The sequence below is a fragment of the Remersonia thermophila genome, chromosome 6, assembly GCF_042764415.1.
Source record: "Remersonia thermophila strain ATCC 22073 chromosome 6, whole genome shotgun sequence".
Classification (NCBI taxonomy): Eukaryota; Fungi; Ascomycota; class Sordariomycetes; order Sordariales; family Chaetomiaceae; genus Remersonia; species Remersonia thermophila.
In genome coordinates, this window is record NC_092222.1 from 26,394 (window position 1) to 52,362 (window position 25,969).

General features: G+C 63.6%; 6 protein-coding genes across 6 annotated transcripts; 3 read left to right on the forward strand and 3 right to left on the reverse strand.

The window, feature by feature from the left end:
- Window positions 1–29: 29 nt before the first annotated feature.
- VTJ83DRAFT_6197 (uncharacterized protein) lies at window positions 30–2,447 on the reverse strand (the record flags this gene model as incomplete). Its single annotated transcript, XM_071012881.1, has 2 exons — window positions 30–811; window positions 872–2,447. 2 exons carry the CDS (start codon window positions 2,445–2,447, stop codon window positions 30–32), a joined length of 2,358 nt encoding a protein of 785 aa, XP_070863824.1.
- Window positions 2,448–4,046: 1,599 nt separating this feature from the next.
- Window positions 4,047–9,301, reverse strand: VTJ83DRAFT_6198 (uncharacterized protein; the record flags this gene model as incomplete). The annotated part of the gene is made up of 3 exons (XM_071012882.1): window positions 4,047–4,259; window positions 4,368–7,967; window positions 8,102–9,301. 3 exons carry the CDS (start codon window positions 9,299–9,301, stop codon window positions 4,047–4,049), a joined length of 5,013 nt encoding a protein of 1,670 aa, XP_070863825.1.
- Window positions 9,302–11,571: 2,270 nt separating this feature from the next.
- VTJ83DRAFT_6199 (uncharacterized protein) lies at window positions 11,572–12,119 on the forward strand (the record flags this gene model as incomplete). Its single annotated transcript, XM_071012883.1, has 2 exons — window positions 11,572–11,588; window positions 11,675–12,119. The coding sequence occupies 2 exons, from the start codon at window positions 11,572–11,574 to the stop codon at window positions 12,117–12,119; spliced, it is 462 nt and encodes a 153-aa protein (XP_070863826.1).
- A 1,987-nt stretch (window positions 12,120–14,106) lies between these two features.
- On the forward strand, window positions 14,107–17,346 carry VTJ83DRAFT_6200 (uncharacterized protein; the record flags this gene model as incomplete). Its single annotated transcript, XM_071012886.1, has 2 exons — window positions 14,107–16,020; window positions 16,153–17,346. The coding sequence occupies 2 exons, from the start codon at window positions 14,107–14,109 to the stop codon at window positions 17,344–17,346; spliced, it is 3,108 nt and encodes a 1,035-aa protein (XP_070863827.1).
- Window positions 17,347–18,255: 909 nt separating this feature from the next.
- Window positions 18,256–19,531, reverse strand: VTJ83DRAFT_6201 (uncharacterized protein; the record flags this gene model as incomplete). Its single annotated transcript, XM_071012887.1, has 2 exons — window positions 18,256–19,190; window positions 19,297–19,531. The coding sequence occupies 2 exons, from the start codon at window positions 19,529–19,531 to the stop codon at window positions 18,256–18,258; spliced, it is 1,170 nt and encodes a 389-aa protein (XP_070863828.1).
- Window positions 19,532–21,927: 2,396 nt separating this feature from the next.
- Window positions 21,928–25,539, forward strand: VTJ83DRAFT_6202 (uncharacterized protein; the record flags this gene model as incomplete). The annotated part of the gene is made up of 2 exons (XM_071012888.1): window positions 21,928–22,132; window positions 22,226–25,539. 2 exons carry the CDS (start codon window positions 21,928–21,930, stop codon window positions 25,537–25,539), a joined length of 3,519 nt encoding a protein of 1,172 aa, XP_070863829.1.
- Window positions 25,540–25,969: the final 430 nt, after the last annotated feature.

A 25,969-nucleotide genomic window follows, 5' to 3' on the forward strand; every position in this document is an offset into this window, starting at 1 on the left:
CGCTCCCAGCCCGCCGTCCCGCCGCGACCCTACTCGTCGTACAGCGACATGTCTTGCTGCGCCGTGCTCTTGCTGGCGTGGGGGCTCGTGACCCGGATGGCGTTCTCGAGCCTCGAGAGCGTCAGCGCATACCGCTTGTGGTCGCACCAGATGCGCGCCATCTTGACCGCCGTCTTGATCTCGCGTCCGTTCAGCTGCCACGCGGCAAGCTCCCCGATGTCCTCTTCGGTGAGGGCCCCGTCGCCGCCGTCGTCCGTCCCGGCAGCCGCTGCGTCTCGGGCGCCCCCCTCGGCAGCGGCGGCTTCTTCCAGCGGAGCCTCCTCGGGCAGCGCGGGGCGGCCTTGCTGCGTTTGCGCCGCCGCCGCCGAGGGAGACGCCGGCAGGCGGTCCAGGAACTTGCGCCAGATGAGCTTCCTCGCCTCGTCGGTCAGGGCGCTGAAGAGGAGATGCAAGCTCACGCGGCTCCGGAAGGCCGAGTCGATGGTGCTGAACAGGTTGGTGGTCAGGAAGATGGTGCCGCGGAAGTACTCGAGCTCGCGCAAAAAGATGGACACGAGCTCGTTGCGCGCAATGTCCTGGGGGTGGCGTTCGGCCATGAACACGTCGGCCTCGTCGAGCAGGATCACGGCGTCCCAGTCGGTGGCCATCTCAAAGATCTTTTTGATGTTGGCGCCCAGAACGGCCGCGTTGATGCCCAGGTCCTCGGCGTGCAGGTAAAAGAGCGGGCGCCGCGTGCGGTCGGCCACGGCCTCGGCCATCAGCGTCTTGCCTGTCCCCGGCGGGCCGCTCAGCAAGATGACCAGCCCCTCGCCTGCGTTAGAAAAGAGAGAGTCAGCGAGTGCCATGGGCAAACCGAACGGGACCAAAATACCTTTTCCGGCGATGACATCCTCGACGACCTGGGGCCGCTTCTTCCTCGTGCTGCAGTGGCTCTCGACGAACGACAGGACCAGGTCCTTCTGCTGCTCGTTGTAGACGAGGTGGTCGTAGGCCTCGTCGTTCCAGCTCATCGGGCTGATGTCCTCGACGTAAAACACCACCCACAGCTTGTTCTTCAAGGCGTAGCCCTCGATCGTCGGGAGCAGATACATGAGGTGCGGGGCCTCGGCCTCGAGGGCGAGCATGGCGTGCTTGTTGCGCTCCTGGGCGGCCGGGGCGAGCCGCTTCACCACCCTGGCCGTGGTCGTCGTTGTGGTCGTCGTCGCCGTCTGCGCTGGGGGCTTGGAACACTCGTAGGTGCTGCCCGACACGGAGCTCGAGTCGGCGAGGTTCTCCTCGTCCTCCTCGTCCTCGTCCGCCACCACCAGCTGCTTCTTCTTGGCCTGCGGATCGGCGCCCCCGCGAGACCCCTGGGCCAGGTGGTGCTTGTTGTAGCCGATGACGTCGAGGAGGACGCGCCCCTCGACGTTGTGCCTCTCGTGGCCCTGGCCGGTTATGTGGAGGGCGACGCCGTTGTAGTTGACGTACGTCAGGCCCTGGTAGTCGAGCACCTTCCTCCCGCGGGCTGTCAGCCTGGCGCGGACGTCGTCGGGGGATTCGTGGAACGCGAGGGGGTACGCGGTCATCTCAGCGATGGGCCGGTTGCCGGCAAAGGGCCTGATGTTGACCGTGTAGTCCTCCCACAGGAACGCCCTGCCGTCGAAGCGGAGCACCTTGCCCTTGATTAGGAAGGCCCTCGGCGGCTGCTCGACGTAGAGCGTTTCGGTGACCTTGAACAGCAGCTCGCAATTGTCGCCCCACGAGACGACGGTGGTGTCGCGGGGAAACAGGGTCCAGAGCAGATTGTAGCTGATGAGCTTCTCGGCGCGAAGCGCGCTCGACTTGATGCGCGTCTCGGCAAATATGTCGTCCAGGAGCCTGAGGAAGAGCAGCAAGAAGGGCCGCAAGGGGTTGCTGGGGTCCTTGTCGAGGAGGTCTTGATGCTTGGCCGCCATGTCATCGTAGCCAAAGTAGAGGTCCTGGAAAGGGTGCTGGAAAACGGCGTTCTCACGCACGTCGATGTGGACGTCTTGCTTCTTCAGGATCTCGGCCACGGCCGCGACGAGCTGGGGGTTCTGGATCTCGACCTGGTGGTAGCAGAGCGAGTAGCGGCCCGAGATGACGGGCTTCTCACGGTCCTTGATCTTGAACACCTTGATGGCAACGCGGTCCTGGGCCTTGGCCACGCTCTTGCTCATCTGGCGCGGCGGGTAGTCGACCCACAGATAGTTCCCCGGGCGGCTGTGAGGCCCTTCGTACAGCTCCTTGACCGACACGCTGCCGCCGAGCTCGACATTCTTGCTGCTGACGCCCGGCGCCAGGGGCTTCGAGGAAATCTTGGTGCCCGTCTTCCTGTCCTTCTTGGAATCGGTCGACGAGAAGTCGGACAGCGTCTTTTCTCCGTTGTCCCGGAGATGGCGCACCTTATACCACCATCTCCACAGCGTCTCGGCGGCATCCACGGGCATGTTGTTGTTTCCAAGACGAGACTCGGCGGTTCATGAAGCGCCTGAGGAGGGCAATGGCGAATCAACTGGGAGACGTGTCTGGCGTCCCAGGTGGTCTATTTCTGTTTTCTTTTTTTTTTTATTCGCAACGCTTGGCCACCCGAGCGTTCAAGGGAGAGCAAGGTGTTGTGTTGTTGGTTGGGGTGACGAAAGAATGACCACGGACGAGAGACGGCCAAGGAGCCGTCGGCAACAGAAGAAGACGGGGGGGACATGTTGAACATGATCAATAAATACTATGATACATCATCAAGCGGCTCGCTGCGCAAGGCAGCCTGCGAGGGCATGGTCGCTGGATGTGCGTCAGGTTCAGGTGGTGTGCCTTGGTGGCGTCGTCGGGTTCAGGGGTTCGGAGCTCAGGACCAAGGGGGGGGGGGGGCACTGCTATGTACTATAAGTGCATGTATGTATAGTACGCAGTACTTCCCAGGACTCTGCAGGCATGGACAGGACGCCTGGACCGCCAACAAACGCCATCCCAAGACCAGGCATGGACAGGTTCTTCGTGTGTCATTCGGGGGGTTTCAACCAGTAGGGAAAGACGAGAAGCGATTGTAAAAAGGATTGGTCTTCTGTTGGATTCCCAGCTCCAAGCTGCGGTTGCAGCGACTGTCTGCGTCCAGCCTGCCCAAGGAAATTACAAACAATTACGGTCAACAGGCAGAACGGACATCAACGGTCTTGTGGCAGTGGTTGATTGGCAGGCCCATGCCCTTCAGGGAATGCTGAAGCCCTGCAGGACATCAATGTGCGGCTGGGACCCTGGAGCTCGCCCTGTGCGCAGCCAATTTAAAGCCCCTGTCGGAATCCGGGGGAATCCCCTGCAAGGCCCGGTAACTCCCGTCTGGCTTTCGCATCTTGAGGCGACATGAGGCTCCTGCAATCTGGAACCCAAACAAGGGCGCAGACCGGCTGCCTCTCTCGTGCGATGAGGACGGGTGGAAACAGCCTCGAGAGCGTCGAGTCACACGGCGGCGAAGCAGGCCAAAGAGCGACGACACGTCAAACCCCAACCCACTCGTCATTGACTGGCCCATGCGAAAGATACACACCGTGATTCCGTTGATGGAGGAAAACTCCCTACAAGGCATTCTTGCCATGCAAAAACCCAATGAACAAGCCACCCTTGGCCAGCCACCGGCTGCCATTCAAGAGACATGGAAGAGACAAAGCCTCGACGCAGCGCGCCACGTCTCCCCCAAGTCGCACCGGCGTGCGTGACCCAACCCAACGACATTCCGCCCCGCCTCGGTAAGAAAAAAAGAACAAGGAAAGAAAAGATAACATCCGTCCAAGCCATGGCACGATGAGCCGCGGTAAGGACGGCAAGCAAACCCAACGAAACACACCCGCCGATTGTGCTCAGTCTGCCTCCCAAAGAGTCGCCTCCCTCACCCGGGGTATCTCATTCGTAGCGTCATTCGCCATCATGCAGGCTTTCCCATGAGCCGCCGGAGCCGTCCCGCCCACCATTTCCCAGTCATGTACACACACACACTCTGTCTCCCTCACGCACACACACAACATGCCACCCTAGCGCGTTCTTGACCTTGTCGAAGCCTAGTAAGGAGCGCCGATGTGGCCCAGGCCGTGCACGGCGCCGTGGCGCATCTGCACGCTCTCGGCGATGCGGGTCGCCACCTGGCTCATGCTCGAGAGCTTCTTGATGGCACCGTCGTGCGGCGCGATGCGGCTGATGTCGATCAAGAGCTGCTCGATGCGCGTCTTCAACAGGTTCATGATCTTGGGGGTAACCTCGCGAACTTGGTCATCCTGCAGCGAGACGTTAGCCAACAGGAACGGCGGCGGCGGGCGTGTTGCGTCCTGGGAGAGGAGGAGGAGGGGGGGGGGGGGGGGGGAGGACAAAAAATAACCACGTACCAAGGACTGAAGGTTCTGGTTAAAGGCGTAGATGACCACCTCGAGCAAGTCGACCTTGTTCATGATCTTGGGCGAGGTGCGGCTCAGGTCGACCGAGACGGTGGCGCCGACCGACAGCAGCAAGAGCGGCTGCAGCTCCTGGACGAAGATGGGGTTGTACTTGGAGAGCACCTGCTGGAAAATCTCCTCGGCGTGATCGCCCGACTGCAGCCAGCGCAGCATGGCCTCGTCGTACTTGGCCGAGCGCATGAGCCCGTCGATCGTCTCGATAAGGCCGTCGAGCTCCATCTTCTGGCGGTCGTCGCGGCCCATGGGCGCGTACACCTGGTGTTCGGCCTGGCTGGCGTAGGGGCCTTGGTGGACGGCGTACGGAGGCTGCACCGAGTGAGGTAGCGAAACGGTCGCCGGGGACTGGTGGTGCTGGTGCGGCTGGTGCGAGGCGTGCTGCTGGACAGGGTAGGCGACCAGGTCGCGGGAGCCGCTGCTGCTGCCGCCGCCGCCGCCGGGCAGGCCGTGCGAGCCGGCGGCGCTGTGCGAGTGGCCGTGGCCGCGCGGGTGATCCTCGGGGATGGAAGCCCGGTCGCGGTCCTGCGAGTGCATCTGCTGCCGGAGGGCGGCGATCTCTTGCAGCATCTGGGTCTGCGACGCCGCCAGCGACGAGATGGCGTTGGACAGGTCGCGCGTCTGGGCGATGAGGCGGTCGAGCTTGGCATCCTCCTCGCGGCGGCGCTCCTCGAGCTGGTCAAAGGCGGCGCCGATGCGGCCGTTGACGTCGTCGACAATGCGCTGATGCACCGTCTTGGCCGTCGTGTTGGCGATGACCGGGGCGAGGGCGTTGAGCGTCTTTGCGATCTGCGCCTCGACCAGGCCGGCGACGGCCTGCGCGAGCTTGTCCGACACGGGCTTGGTAAAGTCGGGCTTCTGCAGGGCCTGGCCGACGGCGCCGGGCAGCAGGCGCTGGATCTCCTTCTGAAGGGCGCCCACCTGAGCGCTCGACTTGGCGCTCATCTGGTCGGCCACCGTCCGGTCGATGGCGCTGCGGATCGAGGGGATGACGTTGTCGCTGATCTGTGAGATGACGAGGTTCTTGAGCACGGCCTCGGTGTTGCTGTTGAGCACGTCGGCGACCATCTGCAAAAGGCGCGACTGGTTGTTGGAGAAGGCCGAGTCGCGGTTGTCCTGGAAGGTTTGCATCTGCTTCAGCATCTCGTGGAAGACGGCGTCGAAGCGGTCCTGCAGATTGCTGACGATGCGCGACTCCATCTTTGCCACCACGGCGTCGAGCTGTTCTTGCGAGATGGAGCTGGATGCGACGGCAGAAAAGTCGGCGGTGGCGGAAGCCTTGTTGTTGTTGTTGTTTTGCGCGGCGTCGGTGGAATTGTCGGCGTTGCGAGAAAGGCGATTGTTGCTGTTATTGTTGGCCTTGCCCTGCGACGAAAACCCGCCATTGGAGGGCGCCTGGTCGCCGGCTGCCGCCGCGGCGGCCGCGGCGGCTGCGGCGGCGCCCTTCTTCTTGCGGCCTTTCTTTTCGTTCTTTTCGGGCGCGGGCGCGGGGGCTTCCGTCTCGTCTTTGCGCTCAAACTTGGACGGGGCCGACGGCTCGGCGCCCTTTTTGTCGTCGCCCTGCGGGGACGCGCCCTTGAGCACGGCGGCGTCCTTGCTGCCGCGCGTCGCGATGCGGATTTGCGGGGCGGCGGGGGCGGCGTCGCCGGCCGGCGCGGGGTGCTGCGGCTCGGCGGGCGGGGGCGGAGGCGGGGCGATCAGCTTGGAGATCTTGGCAAGGCCGGCCTCGACGGCGTCGGCCGGGTTCATCACCTTGTTGTCCTTGTTCCAGCCGAGCTCGGGCTGCTTGATGCACAGGCACGTGACGCCCTTGGAGTGCATGGCGTAGAGCTCAAAGAGGGTGGGCTCGTCGCTGTCGCCCGAGGCCTGGGGGTTCTCGAGGAGGTTGAGGCTGCGCAGCACGCCCTTGTTGGCAAACGAGTACTCGCGGATGCCGCTGATGACGGCCGTCGACTCGGGCTGCGGGATGGAGGGGTCCTGGGCGACGAGGCGCTGGATGTACTCGACCTGCGACAGGTTCTTGAGCATGTACTTGGGGGCCGAGAGGTGCAGGAAGTAGATCGAGTTGCGCGTCGGGTGGCCCACGACGATCATGCTCGAGGGCGCGTGGTACATGACGCTGCACACGGCGTCCGACTCCTTGTTGTGGGGGAAGTTGAACTCCTGGACGGGCTTGCCCAGGGCCAGGTCCCAGAGCTGGAGGGTGTGGTTCTGCTTCATGCCCACGATCATGTAGCGGAGGGCGGTCCGCTTCTGGTACGGCCGGAACTTATCAAGCAGCAGCACTGACGTGGGCCACGCCTTCTCGCCCTCCGGGGTGGTGGTCAGGGTCATGAGCGGCTCCTTGATCTCGAGCGACGTGCGCGCCGGCAGGGGCTGCAGGGGGTCGGAGCCGTCGCGGGCCGCCGTCAGCTCGCGGACGTCCCAGAACTTGACGCGGCCCGACTTGTCGAGGGAGACGACGAGGGTGTCGTCCTGGCTGAAGGTGAAGTCCTTGCCGGCCTTGCCCGTGTTGATCTTGAGGGAGCACTGCTTGAGCAGCCGGTCCGTGTCGACGACGCGGTCGTGGCCGTTCTTGAACAGCTGGTGCTCGAAGATGAAGGAGGGCCAGATGATGTTGATCGACTTGCCGCGGCCGACGGCAAAGAACTCGGGGTGCATGGCCGACGGGCGGGCGCGCGTCTTGAGCACGCCGCCGGGCGCGTCGCCGCCTTCCTGGGCCGAGATGGGGGGCAGGGCGAACCCGTACTGCTCGGGGTGGGCGTCCTCGAGGTGGTCGCGGTCGCCGTTCTTGAGCTGGACCCAGTACACGGTGCCGCTGACGCCGGTGCCGATGATGGCCTCCTTGGGGTGGGCGTGGGCCGGCGAGGCCGAGATGGCCACGTTGAAGATGCGGTCCTTGGTGTCGGTGAAGAGCTTGGCGTCCTTGCCGTCGTCCTGCCGGATCACGCGGAACCCGCCCGCCTTGGACATGCCGTAGGCCATGTAGGTTTCCGAGGCCGAGACCAGGTTGCGGTCGATCTGGTCAAAGTCCTTCTTGAGGCGGGCGATGTCGAGGATGGCCTCCTCGCGGAAGACGGGCCGCGCCTCGTCGATCTCCTGCAGGCTGATGCTGATCCACGGCTTCATGGGGAAGTTGTAGACCTTGACGGGCGCCGCTGCCTCCTCGGCCGCGGCGACCTCCTCGGCCTCGGCGCTTTCCCAGCTCTCCGCCACGGCCCCTTGGATGGCCTGCCCGGCGGCGTCGTCTCCGCTGTCCCTGGCGCCCAAGGCGTACTCTCCCGGGAAAGCGGGCTCGAGGAGGGCCCTACCCTCGTCCTCGGGCGGCTGCTCCTTCTTGGAGGGCAACCCAGCGGTCGCCTCGCCCGGCGGCGGGCCAAAGCTCTGGTTGCCGGCGTAGGTCTCGTACTCGCGGTCGAGGGCGGCGTCGGCGGCCGAGCCCAGCTGCTCCTGCTCGGCGCGGGCCAGCGCCTCGGTGGCCTCCCGGTCCGCCTGCTCGGCAAGGCCGCTGACGGCCTCCGAGACGCTCTCCTTGCTCTGCTCGGCGGCGGCGGCAGCGGCGTCGAAGGACGCGTTGGCAACGCCAGCGTCGGGCGCGATCGGGGACGCATCGGCCGCGGGGGTGCGGGCGCGGGCGCGGGCGCCGCCGAGGAGGAAAGCGGGGAGGCGACGTGGGAGCCGTGGCGGCGGGGGTCGGGAGAGCCGATGGGGCCGTGGTCCCGGGGCGCGAAGGCCGGGTCGAAGCCGGGTTGGACGTGGTCCGACGACTTCTTGAGGATCTGGGTGGGGACGGGTGGCTGCTGGACGGCGCTGGTGATGGAGCCCGAAGCCCCCGGGGTGGTGGAGGATTTCGGGGTGCGGTGGATCGGGGACGAGGCCGAGAAGCTGTCAAAGTGGTCCGGGTAGCCGAGAACGCCGGGCCGGGAGCTCGATTGCTGCGAGTGCTGCGAGTGAGGCGTCGAGTCGAACTTGGGAGGCGGGGACTCGATGTTCTTGGGCTCAAAGTCAAACTCGGAGCGCGACGCGAGGGTGCCGACGAGGGTGGGCTCGGCGGAGCGGCCGCCGTGGGAGCTCTCGGTGTCCTTGGCATCGTCACCCGCGGGGAGGGCGGTGACCAGGGCTGGCTCGTCCGGCCCGGAGGCGTCGTTCTGGCTGGGTTTGGGGCGGTTCAGGAGGTTGAGGAGGTACTGCTGGGTGCCGGTGGGCGGCGACGACGCCTGGTTCCACGTCGTCTGGACGGGCTCGGGCTCGCGCTCGGGCTCGGGCGAAGGCTCGGGCTTGACAGGGTCGGCCGGCAGGTTGCCCTTCATAAGGGCAGCGAGCAGGCCGGTCGGGTCGGCGGCGGCGGGAGCGGGGGCGTGGATGATGGGCGGGGCGATCGGGGCCGGGGCGTAGGGCACGGGCGGCTCGCCGGCCGACGACCGATGCGGGGCGTTGGCGGGGCCGCTCTGGCCGCTGAACTTGAGGAGGTTGAGCAGGTGGGCGGTCCGGTCGTCGGCCTGGGCGGCGCCGCCGGCGCGGGCCGCCGTCATCTGGCTCATCAGGCCAGGGGGGTACTGCGAGTGGGAAAAGGCCACGGGGGGCGTGGGCGCCTCGGGCAAGAAGGCGGGCGAGTCTGCAGCATGCGGGGCGTGGCCGGGGAGGCCGGGAGAGTCGGCCGAGGCGTGGTGGTGGCCGCCGTAGAAGGGGGGGTTATAGGCGTTGTACTGGCCGTGGTAGTCCTGGCCGGCACCGGCGCCCGAGCCGGACCCGGGGCTCGGCGACGACTGGAGGCGGAGCTGGGCGAGCAGGGACTCGAACTTGGGGTTCCTCTCGGCGTCGCCTGGACCGCCGCCGCCGCCGCCGCCGCCAGGCAAGTTGTAGCCGGACATGGCAGCCTGGGAGAAACGCGCTGTTCGGGTCGCAATCGCAGCTTCGCGGCAGAATTTGTGTGGGCTTCAGCCCAGTCACGAGCTTCTGGCGGTCGTGCTCAGGAGAGGTGGGGAGGGAGGGAGGGTTATTGCGCTGCAGCTCGCAGCGGCTGGGCTCTCTTGTCACCACAGACCGGCGATGCCGTTGATGGGGTTCAGGTTGGTCCGGTTCAGAAAAATGAATGGCAGAAGCTGTCGAACCCGACCCGGCGTTCGGAGATGGGTCCAGAGTCGGTTTCCAAGGGACCCCACACCGACCTGAAGGTGGAACTGGGGACGATGATGTGATGGGGCAAGCCAAGTTGCCAACCGCAGCTGGAGCAAGCAGATGGAGCAACACCGGCAACGACAACAACAACAGCAACCACAACAACAACGACAACGACAACAACAACCACAACAGCGGCGAAGATGGATATGGAACGGGAGCTTCACCGTGTTGGGATCAAAAGAAGCAATCGCAAAAAAAAAAAAAATTGCGTTTGCTTGAACTTGACGGCTGCCTGAAACGTTCCTTCTGAGGGAAACCCTTGCAAGGGACAAAAAAAAACGAGGGCTGGCAACCGCGAGACGGGAAGGCGGCTGGCGACTGGAATGGAAAGCGTCGCATGGTCCGTGCGTCCCAGGCTTAGCGTGCAACACGTGTCGCTCGCTGTGGCGCGCTGGCGGAATGTTGGGTCGAGCATTCAAGTGCTTGCCCAATGAGAAGAGCTGGAAACAGCCTGATGCTGCGTCTGATGCTGCACCTCGCCCTCCTGACGCTGTTGCAGCAGGAGCCGGGGGAGGGGAGGCGAGAGGCGAGGTGATGACATCTCGCCGCCAGGGACATGATGTACCGAATCCATACGTCGTACAGCTCTGGGGTTCTTCAGCCTTTTTGCTTCTATGGACCTTGGTATCCATGCCACGGTGCCGTGAGGTGGGGTGCCGCGGGGGTGGGTGTGGTCCCCGTCGAGACTCCGGCCAGGTCTCGTGTTGTTGAAGATGGCCCCCGTCGCTTCCAGGTTCCTTCCAGGTTCCCCAGGAACCTGCCAATTCCAGTGTTTTGGCAGCCCTGAGCCCGGAGCCCGGAGCCCGGAGCCATGAGCATCGACGTGTGGATTAAAGTCCATTAGGTCCCCTAACACCAAGCCCTGCAGGACCCGATACCTCCACTAGTACCTAGGTACCTCATGGGAGACCAAACGTAGAAACCCCGGGATGGAATTCTGTACCTCCATCTCCAGGAAGGATAGGTAACTAGGTAGGTGGCGCGCGAGATACCGACGGGCGGATGATGGATGCAGACCGTAAACCCCTGGCGTGCCGGGCGGGTGAAAGACTCAAACACCCACCTCAACCACCTGCAACCTGGAAATCCATCGCCAGCCCCTCAACACCACCTATATGCACCGTAAAGGTCACTTCAGAGTACGTAGGAATACTTGTACGTACCGCTCGCGGACCTAGGTCCAATGTGTCAAATTGGAGCCCAACCCCGAGGCCTGTGCATGAGCTCCACGAGGCCCAACTGGGGCCCTGGAATGGCCCGGGGTGAAGTGGTGACTGGGAGGATCGGACCCACCAAACCTCCAAGGCCGGGAGATAAGCGTTATCGGCACTGGACCGCAACCGGGCAGCGCTTTGGCCCAGGGCCCGCTCAGGGCTCCATCCCGTCTCCCGACGGCAGCCGGAAACCGAACTGCGGTGACGCTTCTGCATGACTGCACAGCCCGGCCGTGGCATGGACGGTGGTAGACGACAACAACAGCAACAACAACAACGACGACGACGACGACGACGACGACGAGACGACGAGACGACAAAGAACTCTATTCCTACCTTGCTTACGTAAGTAGGTACATAGACACCGTATGCACACCGCATGCACACCGCATAGAACGGCCCGACAGCATTCTTTCCGCTTGGATCCCACCACCCACGGTTCGGTTCAGCTTCCAGCGGGCTTTCGATCCGTCGACCGCGAACCCGCGCAAAGCTTCTATTCCTGGACCTGTCAATCGAAACAGCAAATGGGAACCGCCTGCTATCGATCTTGCTGCAGGCGCTAAGCGGTCACGATACGGTGCGCGGTCTGCCGATCCAACCTACCAACCTAGATCCCACCTCGGACCTGGCGCTGCACCGCCGACTGGGGACCTGCCGACGTCGACCCGACGGTAGTCGTTTGGGCGCAACCAGCGCGCGCGCGCTCTCCCCAAGACGCCCAAGGCACCAACAACACCGCAGCCATGTTCTGCCTTCGCAGGTGAGTTCTAGGCTTCCGCCCTTTTCGGAGCTCCACGACGGCGGGCGCGGCAGACGCTAATCCGACCCCCCCGCCTCCCAACCCAGCTGGCTTCCGCTGCTCTTCATCCCGACCAACGCGTCGCCGAGCTTCATCCTCCTCTTCTTCCTCTGCACCTACTTCCTCAACCGGCCGTGCTTCTACTGCTCGTTCCTCCTCCTCATCCTCTTCCTGACGTCGTGCAACTGGTCCGACCGTTGCTTCCTCGACCTCAGCGGCCCCTGGTTCGAGTCGAGCCCGTCGCACCCGGCGGGCAAGCAGGGCGGTCACAACGATGCCCCGGGAGCCACGGAGAATAATCTCAACGCCACGGCTTCGGCTGTGGCCATCGAGATGCTGAACACGACGGCCGGGGCCCTGGCGACGGCGGCCAAGCGCCATCTCGCACAAACAACCAGCGAGTGGACAGGGCTGGGGCTGGAGTGGCTTCGGAGCCTTTTGGGGCGGAGAGAGTGGCGTATCGACTGCTTGGATGTCAACATCCGGCTCTGATTCTGGATCCTGAGGGGGGAGGTGTCGGGTCCGAGTTCGATCCTCTTAGGTTCTCTTTGCGTACTGCGTAATACTAGGGCGAAACGGAGTTGGGGGTGGGGGAGGGGGGGAGGGGCGGAAGAAGGGCCTTTTGGGTGTTTTTGTTTTTCTTTTTTTTCACTACCAGGTTGCAGCCATAGAAAAAGCGTCATGGGCATTCTCATCGGAACGGGAAGAGCGCCTTTCCTGATTCACTATTACACTAGTACACTACACTTCCTACTACTATACTGCGTAGAGCCTGAACAGCGTGCGGGTCCGTCCCTCAGGCGTCAAATCGTTCGGCAGGACACCTGGCCATGTTCATCCATGTCCCATCATCATCCAAAAGTTAGCAGACTACTCCGTAGATGGCAGAATGAACATTGCAAGCGACCCATCATGATGAAACATGGCGATTCGCTGGCTCCTTGGGCGGACTTCTACTGTGTAACGAGTGTATGTACTGTGTACTATACTACAGCGTGCCTATACGCAGTAGGGAGATACTCGGAAGTCTCGGTTGCCTGCCCCGAGACCCGTGACCGGCGCCTGCAGGTGGTGAGGTCATTGTGGGGTACATGGGTCGAATCGTCGAGCCTGGACCGTGTTTGTCAAGCCTCACTCACCTGTTTCCCGTCCCAGCGAGACAGCAAACGACCTGACGGGAAGGCGACCAGCCCCCCCCCCCCCCCCCCTGACCGGCGCCGGCCCTGACCTACCTTACCACTTACCCACCCGCCCGTCCGCCTCGCATGCAGCACGCGCGCGTGCTGTATGTTTGCATGTACTATTATACACTGTGCTCCGTACCTACCGACCGACCTTACCTGTACCTACCTTGTTATGGAATCCTGTCCTTTCCCTTCCCGTTCCTTCCCCCCCCCCCCCCCCCCGCCCCCAACCACCATTTCAAACTTCCATTCAGGTTCTTGGGTCCGCCCAACACCAAACAACAACACGACTTGGAACATTTTTGTGGCCAGTTGGGGCCCAGATGGTACCCGTGGACTCCGCCGTGCACCACAAGGTAGTCCGTTCATCACATGATCTTCCCTTCCATGAGCATCTCATCATTGCCACCGTCGAGCGTTCTGGATCGAAAAGCCAACATCCCAGTCGGGCTGGAACCTGGAACTTTCGGGAGAGTGCGCTGAAGAACAGGCAGACGCGGACCCCCTCCCGGGAAACAACCTGACCTAAGGTAGGTAGCCTGGAGCACCCGACCGACGTCATTTTTTGGATTCCCCGTCCTTAGCCACCACGGTTTCGGAGGCTTCTTGTGAGGGTCAAACGCATCAGCCCCACTACCGAGAAAGAGCCCGGCTGTTTCGAGGGTACAGTGCTTTTGAGGCCCGTTCCTCAACCTCCATCATCATCATCATCATTATATCATCATCATCCTCCTCCTCCTCCTCCTCCTTCTCATCATCTGCAAGGGGTTCTTCGTATGCCATTCATGTCTCTAAGTGAGATACACCTCATCCTTGTGACGCGTCAAGCTCAAGGCCGGATCGCCTGAAACCAAAAAGACTCGCTCGCTCTTGTCCACCAAAGACAAACCGGTTCGCACGCACACCCTTGACGACCGCCGGCGACGACTCCGCAGCCGCCAAAGAGACTCCGTTTCCAACGGCGCTGACGACGACAACGACGAAAACAACAATAACGACAACGACTCATCCTCGTCAAAAAAAAAAAAAAAAAAAAAAAATTACCCCCGGCGCTTGGCCGCTGCGCAACCAGGCTGCAGTGTAAATAGATCCCCTCACCCCAACCCGCACAGATACGTCTTTCCAACCACCTAGGCAGCACGGCAAACATGGCGGATTCCTGATGTCCGAGGAGGCTGCACACGCATCGACTTTCCCGTCGCCCTTGACACCCTCAAGCGCAAGTCGAACCGGGCCGTGTACGGACGCCTCGCCACCACATTGTTTTTCCCTCGCACCTTGGACAGCCGCCCACCATGTCGCCAGAGCCGCGGGCGATTGATCGGCCGTCGTATTACACCATGAAAACCCCTGCGCTGGTCGCAGCCCCAAGCCCCCAGGGTCTCGCCCACTCCGGCGCCAGCCCTCCGTGCTACTTTAGCGTCAAGCAACGAACCTCGCCCGTCCCGTCGCCGCGGTCGTCGCCCTCACTCGGCCAACCTCGTCCGCCCAAGCCCTCTACGCGCGGTCCTCGCGGCCGCGCGCCGAGCCCCCGGCCCGCCAGCCCCAACTACTTCGGCCTGACCGTCGACCCGGCCCTGGAAGCCCGGGACTCGTGCTTGGTGCCGCGAGACAACTGGAGCTCGCAATCGTCTTCGGCCATCATCCAGCCCTTCGCCGCCGTGATCCCGCCCCAGGTGTCGCTCGATGCCAACCCGGAGTTCGAGGCGTTCCGAAGGCACATCGACGCCAGCCGAGGGAGGAAGGGGTTCAACCTTTCCCTCTCGTCTGCCACCCTCGCCTTGGGAAGCCCCCGAGGCACGCCGGGCGCCTCGACGCCGTCCGCGCTCCCCTCGCAGCCGCCGCCGCCGCCGCCACCACCACCTGCATGCCGCGGCCCGGGGGAGACGCCCAAGGCCCGGCCCATGCGTCCCGTCCCAGGGCCCCTGGGCCTCGGAAGGGACGGCGCCGACAGGCTGCCGGCAGACGCCGTGGTTGAAAACGCTCAAGGCCCCGTCTCCGTGTCTGCCGGAGGCAAGGCCGTCTCGACCCTCTCGCTGAGCCTCCCCGTCCCTCCTCCGCCGCCCAAGCTCCCGTCCTCGGACGGCGCGGGCTCTCTCCCGGCGGCGGCCGATGCCCGGCCGTCGTCGCCAACGATGGTCGGCGCCCCGCCGAGCCGCGCCGGGCCTTCGGCAGGGCCCCAGCCCCAACCCCAGCCCCAGCTCCGGCCCCCAGGAGGGAGCGACGTCCCGGCCATGATCATGCCCGACGAGCTCCGGGATCTTCTGGAGGGTGATCAGGCAGGCAACATCCTTCTGCTGGACCTCAGGATATCCCCCCAGTTTGCGCAGGCGAGGGTGCGGGGCGCGCTGAACCTGTGCATCCCCACGACCTTGCTGAAGCGAGCCACCTTCAACCTGCAGAAGCTGCAGCAGACGTTCCAGCGGGACGAGGATGAGCAGCGCTTCTCCAACTGGCGCGACGCGAGCCACCTGGTCGTCTACGATTCCTCGTCGTCCGAGAGGCGCGACGCCGTCTCGGCCATGAACATGATCAAAAAGTTTACCAGCGAGGGATACACGGGCTCCGCTTGCATTTTGCGCGGCGGCTTCAACTCGTTCGCCTTGGCGCACCCGAACCTGATCGACCGCTCCGGCAACGCCCCGGGCCCGGGCCTGTCGCTCTGCTCCGGCGCCGCGTCCGGCGGTCCTCGGGTGAACTTGCCCCCTGTCATCGGCGGCGTCGTGCTGCCCAACGCCGGCGTCGGCCCCGCCCCCTTCTTCGCCAACATTCGGCAGAACCAAGACCTCATCGACGGCGTCGGCCAGATGGACGTCGGAATGCCCGCGGGGCTCTCCCCGAGCAGCTTGCCGCGGTGGCTCCAGGAGGCCGCCGACGCCGGGGACCACGGCAAACGCGTCTCGGACAAGTTCCTCCACATCGAGCGCGCCGAGCAGTCGCGCATGCGCGACGCCTATTCGCTGACCGGGTCGGACCACGACCGCAGCAGGTCCGGCGTCGACGGGGCCACCCCGAGGGTGCAGCTGTCAGGCCTGGAAATGGGGGCCAAGAATAGGTACAAGGACATCCTGCCGTTTGAACACGCACGCGTGAAGCTTCTTGGGCGTCCGGAAGGCGCCTGCGACTACGTGAATGCCAGCCATCTCCGAGCCAAGCGCACCCACAAGCGCTACATCGCCAGCCAGGGACCTCTCCCTACCACGTTCGAGGTAAGCAAACGGGCAGTCTTGGTGACCCCCCCCCCCCCCCCCCACCACCACCACCACCACCAAGCTCGTGCTTCTCTCGCCAATGCCATGCCTCCCCCCTCTCTCCCAGGGCCGTGCTGACCCGACCTGCAGGATTTCTGGACCATGGTTTGGGACAACGACGTGCGCGTCATTGTCATGCTGACGGCCGAGTGCGAGGGCGGGCAGACGAAATGCCATGCGTACTGGGAAGGCAGCGATTTCGGCCCCATCCGGCTTCGCCTCGTTTCCGAAAAGAAGGTCCTGCTGGATGCCACCGACAAGAGGCGACCGGCACGCCAAGCCTCGACCTCCCACGACGCGCCGGCGGCCGACGTGGGCCGGCGACGCGCCAACACCATGGCAACCCCCGAACCCTCGGGGCCTCCGGCGCGCCAGCTCCAGGCCGGCTCGCAGGCAGCGGCCGCGTCCGCCGAGACGTCGTTTGTCGTGGTCCGCAAGTTCGCCGTGAGCCACGTGGCGTATCCTTTCCTGCCCATGCGCGAGGTGACGCAGCTTCACTACCAGTCTTGGCCCGACTTCGGCACCCCCGCGCAGCCTAGCCACCTCCTCGCGCTCGTCGAGCTGGCCAACGTCATGCAGCGCACCGCCCGCCCCGTCGACGCGACCGGGCGCGCTGCCGCCTCGTCGTCGGCGGCCTCCTCGCGGGCCGGCAGCCACGACGCCGCGGCCCATCCGCTCTCTTGCCACGCGGCCGGCGGTCGAAACGGCGCTGCCGGCGCGCGACCCCGGGACGATGGTGTCGGTGTGCCGCTACTGAGCTGGCAGGAGCCCGTCACCCCGGAGCATGACAGGCCGATGCTGGTGCACTGCTCCGCCGGGTGCGGCCGGACGGGGGCGTTCTGCACCGTGGACAGCGTCATCGACATGCTCAAGAGGCAGCGGCAGCACATGCATCGCCAGAGATTCAGGGGCGGGAGAACCCAGGCCCAGGACGACGCTCAGCCGCCCCGCCCCGATGCGGAAGGTGATGTCTTCATGGCGGACGAGGAGGAGGGGGAGGACAAGGCTGGAGAAGAAGGCGGCGAGCGGGGATCGGGCTCTCGGCCGGGTACCGAGGGCGATTTCTCCATCGATACGAGCTGGCTGGAGGACGACTCGATCGACCTCATCGCGCAGACGGTCGAAGACTTTCGCGGCCAGAGGCTGAGCATGGTGCAGAGCCTGCGGCAGTTTGTGCTCTGCTACGAGACGATCCTCGAGTGGATGCGGCGGCTCCAACAAGACTTGGGGGGCGGGGAGCACGAGGCCAACGGACGGGCGAGGAGCGGGAGCGTGAGGTTTTGAGCGCAAGGGGCCGGTATGTCGCATCGCCGGTTCGACGGGACATGGCTACTTTCCTTGTCGTCTTTGCATGTGTCACGGGAGGAGAGCAGAGAGGCTTTTGCGGTTGGTCAGCACGCATGGGCCAGGCAGGGCAAGTTGGACGTGTTTCCTACGGGGCTCCGAGTTTCGCGTTATGCTTTCGCAGAATCCTAGAGGTTTTTTTTTTTTTTTTTCTGTTCTGACGAGACCAGAGATCATGTAGAGTCACGGCAGCTGTAGACAAGACGACGATAGATGGCAGTTTGACATTCGCTTGCGTAATGTATCGAACTTTGCATGGCTGCCCGGTTGGCTTGTGGTTTATGAGACGAGAGATGCTCGGGCCACGCACACCCTGTTTGGGTCGCCCATGGGGCTCTCAAAATGTATTACTGTGTATGGAATCGGAATCAACCTACCCTCTGGGACCCATGAAAAACAAAAAAAGAAAAAGAAAAAGAAAAAGAAAAAAAGAAAGGCCCAGAGCAAGAGAGCCCTCGTGTTGAGGTGAAATCTAGAGTAGGTAGGGGAGGCGCCCAGGGGTGGTTTAGGGGCCTGGGAGGAGGAGGAGGAGAGACGGGCGAGATGGGAGAGACGGGAGTCGGTGTGGTAACAGGTCAATGCAATGTCATGATGGGTCATGGCTCCCACCGGATTTCCTAGCTCCTCATGACCGCGACCAAGGCTGGTTCGCAAACAAACGGAAAATGTTGGCAAGCCGGCGCTCGGCTTTGCGCATGAGGGCGGGGTGGATTATGTTTTTCTCTTTTGGTATTCTACACAGCACACGGCAGGACTCGCCCGGGCAGCACACGACACGTCCTACGCCCAGCACCCAGCCTTGGTTCAAGGTCCCCCCCCCCCCCCCCCCTCTTCCCCTCTCTCTTCCGTTTAGCGCCAGAGCTTGGCCAGCGACACCTCCTTGTCGTCGTGCTTGTTCAGGATCTTTGCGGTGGCGAGCTCAAAGTCCTCCTGGGTGACGTGGACGCGCCTCTCGCGCAGGGCGTACATGCCGGCCTCGGTGCACACGCCCTTGAGCTCGGCGCCGGAGCAGCCGTGCATCTTCTCGGCGATCTTTTTGAGGTCGATGCCGCGCGTCAGGTTCATCTTGCGGCTGTGGATGCGGAGGATGTCGGCGCGGGCCTCGACGCTCGGCGGCGGGAACTCGATCTTGCGGTCGATGCGGCCGGGCCGCAGGAGGGCGGGGTCGAGGATGTCGAGGCGGTTGGTGGCCATGATGACCTTGATGTTCTTTGTCGGCTCGAAGCCGTCGAGCTGGTTGAGGAGCTCGAGCATGGTGCGCTGGACCTCGGAGTCGCCGCCCGAGGAGCCCTCGACGCGCGACGAGCCGATCGAGTCGATCTCGTCCATGAAGATGATGCTGGGCGCGTGCTCGCGGGCCATGACGAACAGCTCGCGCACCATGCGGCTGCCCTCGCCAATGTACTTTTGCACCAGCTCCGAGCCCGACACGCGGATGAACTTGCAGTCGGTGTGGTGGGCGACGGCGCGGGCCAGCAGCGTCTTGCCGGTGCCGGGAGGGCCGTACAGCAGCACGCCCTTGGGCTGGGCGATGCCGAGGGACTCGAAGAGCTCGGGGTGCTTGAGGCCGAGCTCGATCACCTCCTTGATCTCCTTGATCTGCTGGTCCAGGCCGCCGATCATGTCGTAGGTGCTGTCCGGCACCTTCTCCACCATCATGAGGGACACGAGCGGGTCGACGGACGAGGGGAGGATCTTTTCGAGCTTGTACGAGTCTGATAGGAGGGTGACGCGCTTGCCGACTGTGAGCTTGGTTACGTCGACGGAATCGGCGACATCGACGACTGCGTAGGCGGCCCGGGGGCGTCAGCACAAGAGGGGTTCCCAAGCCGGGCGCTGCTTTCCACCCCCTCGGCACGGAGAGGCGCCGCAAAGGAAGACGTGACGTACCGTATTTCCCTTCGGGATGTACCTTGACCAGGACCTTCTTGGTGCTCATGACCTTGACCACCTCACCCACGTAGGAGCCGGGCTGCTGCAGCAGGCCCAGCTCTTCCCGGAGGAGACGAACGCGCGAGTTGTAGTCGTTGCGCTGCGCCTCGAGACGCCGAAGGACGGCCTGGCCCTTCAGGATCTCGAGTTGCATCGCCTCGATCTTGTTGTGGTAGTAGCTGTCGAGCGCCATGGTTGCGGCGTCGAGGGGACGAGGCAGGGCGAGGGGTGGGCGGCGGCGGCGTCGGCGGCAGCAAAGCTGGTTGGTGGGAGCGTGGGCGGAGACGAGAAACGATGGGAGGGAGTTGACGTCGGTGGTTGGGTCGACTGAAGAGGAATGACCCCGGGATCGGTTGTGGTGGTTCCGGGTTCTGCGGGTTGGTCAATGGTGGGATGTGTGTCGAGGTTGAATGCCAAAAGTGCTGGCAGGTGTGAGGTTCAAGATGGCCATGCACTGTATGTCAGTCAACAGGCAGCCCGAGCACACGCACGCCCAGCCCAGGGCCTGGCCTGGCGTCCATCCATCGGGTCCCCATACTGTGCCGGCGGGCCCATCCACCAACCAGACGCTGCGCTGCCAAGCCAGAGCGGCGTGGTCACGTGATCCGGCACTGGACATTCATTGTATCGAAGGCGTTCAGGCGGGCTGCGATAAGCAACGAAGCGGGTGGACTTAGGTAAGCAGAGAACCCGGTGGAAAGCCAGGCCCACACGAGGGAACCCCCAGCTTGAGGTGATGTCACCAAGTGGAGACGTGACTTGGACGGACCTGAGGACCTACTGCGTACGCAGTAAGCTAAGGTACTTACCATGGTAGGATGTTGATGTGATCCAGCAGGTCACTAGGTTGTCCGCCAATCAACAGCACCCCAACACAGCTGGCGACCGAACCATGGGACAGATTCTCTTGAGTCTCGACCACTAAACTGCCCGGATGCTACACTTTGGCAACTGGAAAGGCCTTTTTGATTCCCTACCCTGCCACATACCAAGCGCCTCTGGCCAACAACCCACGAGACGGGACTGCAGGCGGCGAGAAGAAATGGCAACATTTCATCCACAGTCGGCGTATGACGCCTCTCGGATGACCCTTGTTAGGAGATGCATCCAGCCACCAACAACAGGTGCTCATCAGAGAACCAACCACCGCCGCCAGACACTGGACCTGACACAGCCGGCCCGGAGCTGTCTCGCTCCCTGCGATGGTGCGAGGACGCCACAGTCTGGGGGAGTTGAATGTTCCAACGCCTGAGGTGGGAGGGCCTGAGAGAAACGTGGGGGGCCAGGGTTGCGTTGGCACGCCCGCATTTCGACGTACCTAACCGGCAGCGCATGTCCATGGATGGGAACCGCCTCACCTAGGTAGTTGATGGCAAGGTTGGTACGCTGAAGAAGAAGTAATTAAACCGAACGAGCTTTTCCACGGAAAAGGCTGCTGCTTCTCTGTCTGCTACCGGGACCTTTTGCAATTTCCAATGACTTCCATGGGTTGGGAGTAACGAGTTAGTTACCGATGAAAAGAAAATAAAAAAAGGGACGGTGTTGTTGGTACGATAGTTACCCAAGGTAACGGTGCTGGGCCTGAGGCGTCGAGCAGTCGAGCGGATGGGGAATGGATGGATGGAGTCGAGTTTCATGTGCCTGTTTGCTCTGGGGGCCCTCTCCCCCTCTGCAGGCGCGTTTCTTCCTGGAGCGGCGCGGCGCTGCATGCAACCTCGACTCGATCAGGCGCAAGCGATTGGGTTCGCCGTTGCATTGGCTGCCGACCGTGACGGCGGTGGAGAAATCCTGGGGCATGGCACAGTGGAGATGGGTCGAATCCCCAGCCCCGAGCCCCCAGGGAGGGGGATCCATGTCGTGCTGGGGTTGGTGCAAAGATTGGTTATCTGAGGTGGTTACATTCCAGCTTCTTCCCACGTCCGTCGCCTCGAGGTGAGGTGCCCTGGTTCAACTCACCTCAGGTTCTAGGCTGCGTCTCACAGCGGCGCATGCTTCTTCTTCCCAGGTTTCCCAAAACGAAACAAAGGCACCGGCACCCAGCAAATCAAAAAAGATATGATAAGAAAAATGACATATCTTTTCACCGTCCATCCTGCTTCTCGGTGTCGTATCCGTCCTCTGCCTTTTTTTTCTGGCCCAGCTGGGAACTCTCTCTCTCTTTTTTTTTTTTTTTTTTTGTTTTGTTTGTTTATTTCCTCGGTGATGAATGTCTACACGCCCAGTGTAAGCTCAGCTCTTAATTGTCCCAAATCGGACGACTAAGTCAGTTGGTTACTTGGTGGAGCCTGCATCCTCCTCGATCCTGATCCGATTCTCCTCCACCAAGAGATAACACATCCGTCCACCTGAGCACCATCCAAGACGCGGGGCTCTGGACTGCCCCCCCCCCCCCCCGTGATATACCGTCCTCCCTTCCCCCTCCCTCCCTCTTTCGACGGCCATGCCAGCGTAGACGCGTCGTCCTCCGCCCGCCTCGACGCTTGATCGGCTCCATCTCGCCTGCTGACGGTCCAGATAAGGGCCAGGCACACGCCAACCGTCTACGGTGTTGGTTGTTTGTGATTGATTCCGCCTCATCCTTCCATCGTCATGGACGTGCCTCCGGCGCATCCCCCCGATCCGGCCGCCGGCCCCGCCGCACCAGCGGCCGCCGACGCGCAAGCCGCTGCGCAAGCCGCTGCGCAACCATCCTCCGCTTTGCCTTCGAGCGCTGCCGCCGTTGCTCCTCGGCAGCAGGCGGATGAGCGCGCTGTTGACCCCCAGTGGTCAGAGGCCGCTTGGAGGCGCCCCGAGGGTAAGAAGGTGCCGATCGTTGCCTGGGCCGCCTCTCCGTTGCGTCGCGTCGAGGACACCACCAACCCTGCTAACGTCCATTTTTACGCCATAGGTTCCGGGCACACCTCTCTCCCAAGCACCCCATTCTACCCAGAGGGCGGCCCGTCGCCGGCCCCCGACCTCCTGAACCTCCCGCGAGCGGGTCCCGGACCAGCCCGCTCGCCCGTGCCGGCATCCGACCGCAGCCGGACGCGCCCGCGAAAACCCGCCATGACGCGCCGCGTATCCGCCACCGCCCAGATCCCTCACCGCCGCAGCGTGTTTTCCACCGAAGACGGCATCGCAGAGGTCGAGGCCGACGCCGCCGAGCGCCAGCTTGCCCAGAGCGCGACGCTACGGAAGCGGTCGGCCGTGGCCCCCGTCCTGGCGAGGATACGCTCGCATCCCGAGCATGATGGCGTCGACGACGATGACGACGACGACGACTCGGGCGAGATCCCCGACGCCCTGGCGGGCGCCATGCCGCAGGGCGACGTCGGCCTGGCCGCCGAGCCCGGCGTGGACGGCGCGGGCGATGCCCAGCGTGACGGCGGGCTTCCCGCCGCCGCCGACGACGACAACGACGACGGCGGCGACGTCAGCGACGCCGAGAGCTTCACCCTCAAGGACCGCCAGCAGGCCATCAACCAGACCCACCCCTTCGGCATCCGGCTTTGGAAGCCCGCGCTGTACAAGAAGAGCCGCTCGGTCCAGAAGACGGCCGAGGGCGACATCCACTCGACCCCGGGCGGCCACGTTAGCAACTGGCTGCTCTTCTTCAACCTCCTCTGGACCCTCGTCTTTGGCTGGTGGATGGCCCTCATCGCCGCCGCGGGAGCGGTCGTCTGCTTCCTCTTCTCGGCGGCCCCCGGCGGCCTCGCCTACGGCCGCGTGCTGTGGGGCCTGGCCGGCTATCTCTTCTATCCCTTTGGCAAGTTCGTCCGCCTGGAGCAGCAGGAGCCCTACCTGGACGAGGACCAGGGCGAGGGCCGGAGCATCAGCGAGTACGAGCAGTGGCAGAGCGGCGACCTCGAGTACGGCCGCCTCTTCTTCGGGCCCGACCGGAACCGCTCCATCATCGGCCGCTCCCGGAGGAGCATCGACTCGGACGCCGACGACGAGACCGAGAGCCTTCTCGGCCGGGCCCGCCGGGAGGCCCTCGACGTCCATCCCGGACCCGTGCCGCGCTCGAAGCGGCGCCTCTTCGGCCGCGGCGAGTGGAACGTCGGCCGCGTCGTCTTCTTCGCCTTCTTCTACTTCCTCATCACCCCGTCCCTGTTCCTCGTGTCGGGCATCTGCTGGCTGCTCGTCTTCTCCATCCCCATGGGCAAGGTCACCATGCTCCTCTTCCACCACCTCCGGCGCCACCCCCTGGCCCTCTCGTTCGAGTCGGGCATCGCCTCGGCCCGCGCCCCCGCCGCGCCCCATTCTTCCATCCTGGTCTGCACCTATCGGGCTGTCGGCCTCATGTACTGGAAGTACACCGTCGACGGCACCAACATCTTCTTCATCAACCTCATGGCCATCGTCTTCTTCATCATTGTCGACTGGATCGTCCTCGACGGCCTGCTGCACGTCGACAACCTCCTGACCTCCCCCGCCTTCCTCTTCGTCGGCGGCCTCTTTTCCATCATCCCCCTGGCCTACTTCATCGGCCAGGCCGTCGCCTCCATCTCGGCCCAGTCGTCCATGGGCCTCGGCGCCGCCGTCAACGCCTTCTTCTCCACCATCGTCGAGGTCTTTCTCTACTGCATCGCGCTGCGCGAGGGCAAGGCCCAGCTCGTCGAAGGCAGCATCATCGGCAGCATCTTCGCCGGCGTTCTCTTCCTCCCGGGCCTGTCCATGTGCTTCGGCGCCATCAAGCGCAAGACGCAGCGCTTCAACGCCAAGTCGGCCGGCGTCACGTCCACCATGCTCCTCTTCGCCGTCATCGGCGCCTTCAGCCCGACCCTCTTCTACCAGATCTACGGCACCCACGAGCTGACCTGCCAGGACTGCATCAACTACGATCGGCCCGGCGACGGCGGCGGCGGCGGCGGCGGCGGCGGCGGCGGCACCCTCCGGGACTGCCGGCGCTGCTACTTCTCGCAGACGCCCGCCGTCAACGACCGCTTCTATCTCGAGGCGGTGCGCCCGTACTGCTACCTGGCCGCCACCATGCTCTTCATGTCGTACATCATCGGCCTCTGGTTCACGCTCCGCACGCACGCCGCCGTCATCTGGAACACCGAGGTGGAGGAAAAGAAGCACGAGGACCCCGTCGCGTCGTACGCCGCGCCGCGTCCCCTGGGCGTCGCCGCCGCCGCCGCCGCCGCCGCCACCGCCACCGCCACGTCTTCGGGCGACACCAGCGCCGTCGATCTTCGCCATTCGCACCTGTACAAGCGGATCCTCGGCCAGTCTCTCCGCCACGTCGGCGAGCACCCGCGGCCGGAAGACGAGACGCGGCAGAGCACGCCCTTGCTCGGCCCCAAGCGACAGGGAACCCCCCACCTCGTCCCGCCCAAGCCTTCGAACTACGGCGCCACCGAGACCTCGGGCCATGCCATCCACATCCCCGGCTTCACCGAGACCGAAGACAGCAACCTCGTCCACCAGGTCGCCGAGATCGCCGCGACCGCCGCCGCCGTGGCCGCCAAGGATGCGCAGGGCTCCCTCAAGCGGGGGCCTCGCGGTTCGGGCTCGGGAACCACGCATCCCACACCCGTCCCCGGCGCCCGGCCCGGCCCGGCGGAGCCGGCCTCGGGGGCCCACGGCGGCCACGACGCCCCGAACTGGAGCCGTCTCAAGAGCTCCATCATCCTCATGGGCGCCACCGTGCTTTACGCCGTCATCGCCGAGATCCTGGTCGACACGGTGGACGTGGTGCTCGAGAGCATCGACATTGACGAAAAGTTCCTCGGCATCACGCTGTTCGCCCTGGTGCCCAACACGACCGAATTCCTCAACGCCATCTCGTTCGCCATGAACGGCAACATCGCCCTTTCGATGGAGATCGGCTCCGCCTACGCGCTGCAGGTCTGCCTCCTGCAGATCCCCGCCCTGGTGCTCTTCTCGGCCCTGGACCCGCTCGGCGTTCCCGCCGAGGACGTGACCCGCTACGCCTTCACCCTGCTCTTCCCGCAGTGGGACATGGTGACGGTTATCCTGTGCGTCTTCCTCCTGAGCTACATGTACGGCGAGGGCAAGAGCAACTACTTCAAGGGCAGCATCCTGCTGCTCAGCTACCTCGTCGTCGTCGTCGGCTTTTACTTTAGCAGCTTCGGCACCGCCCTCGAGAACCCCGAAAAAGGCATGAGCCGCTTCGACACCATGGGCGCCGACGGTGGGTGGATGAGCTACAGGTACAAGACCGTCGGCAGGAGCACCTCGGGGGTTGCTTACTGAGGAGACAGGAAGGCTGCGCGTCGCCCCCAAGCACCGTCCCCAGGGATTTTTTTTCTTGTTCTTTTTTTCTCCTCTTGTCTTTTCGGCGTGGCATGGTGTTTTGTTTTTAGAACGGGTACGAGATGGACGGGATGTCTACCCATTGGGATGGGCGGTACGGGAAGGTCTGGTCTTTTCTACGTTGAAGAATTCGGACTGTCGATTTCCTGATGAAGCGGCATGGCCAAGTTGATCATGTATTAATTATTAGCCCCTGAATGCGAATCGGAATCTCTGGCTTTGTGTCCTGATCCCTCTCTTGTAATTATCGGTTTTCTCGCCTTGTACGTCCACACATCCGTCCGTCCATGTCGACGGAACTTCATTGGTGGATAATTATCCAGGGCAAAGCTCTTTCAGGGAAAAGAAGAAGCACATGCTCTCTTCGATC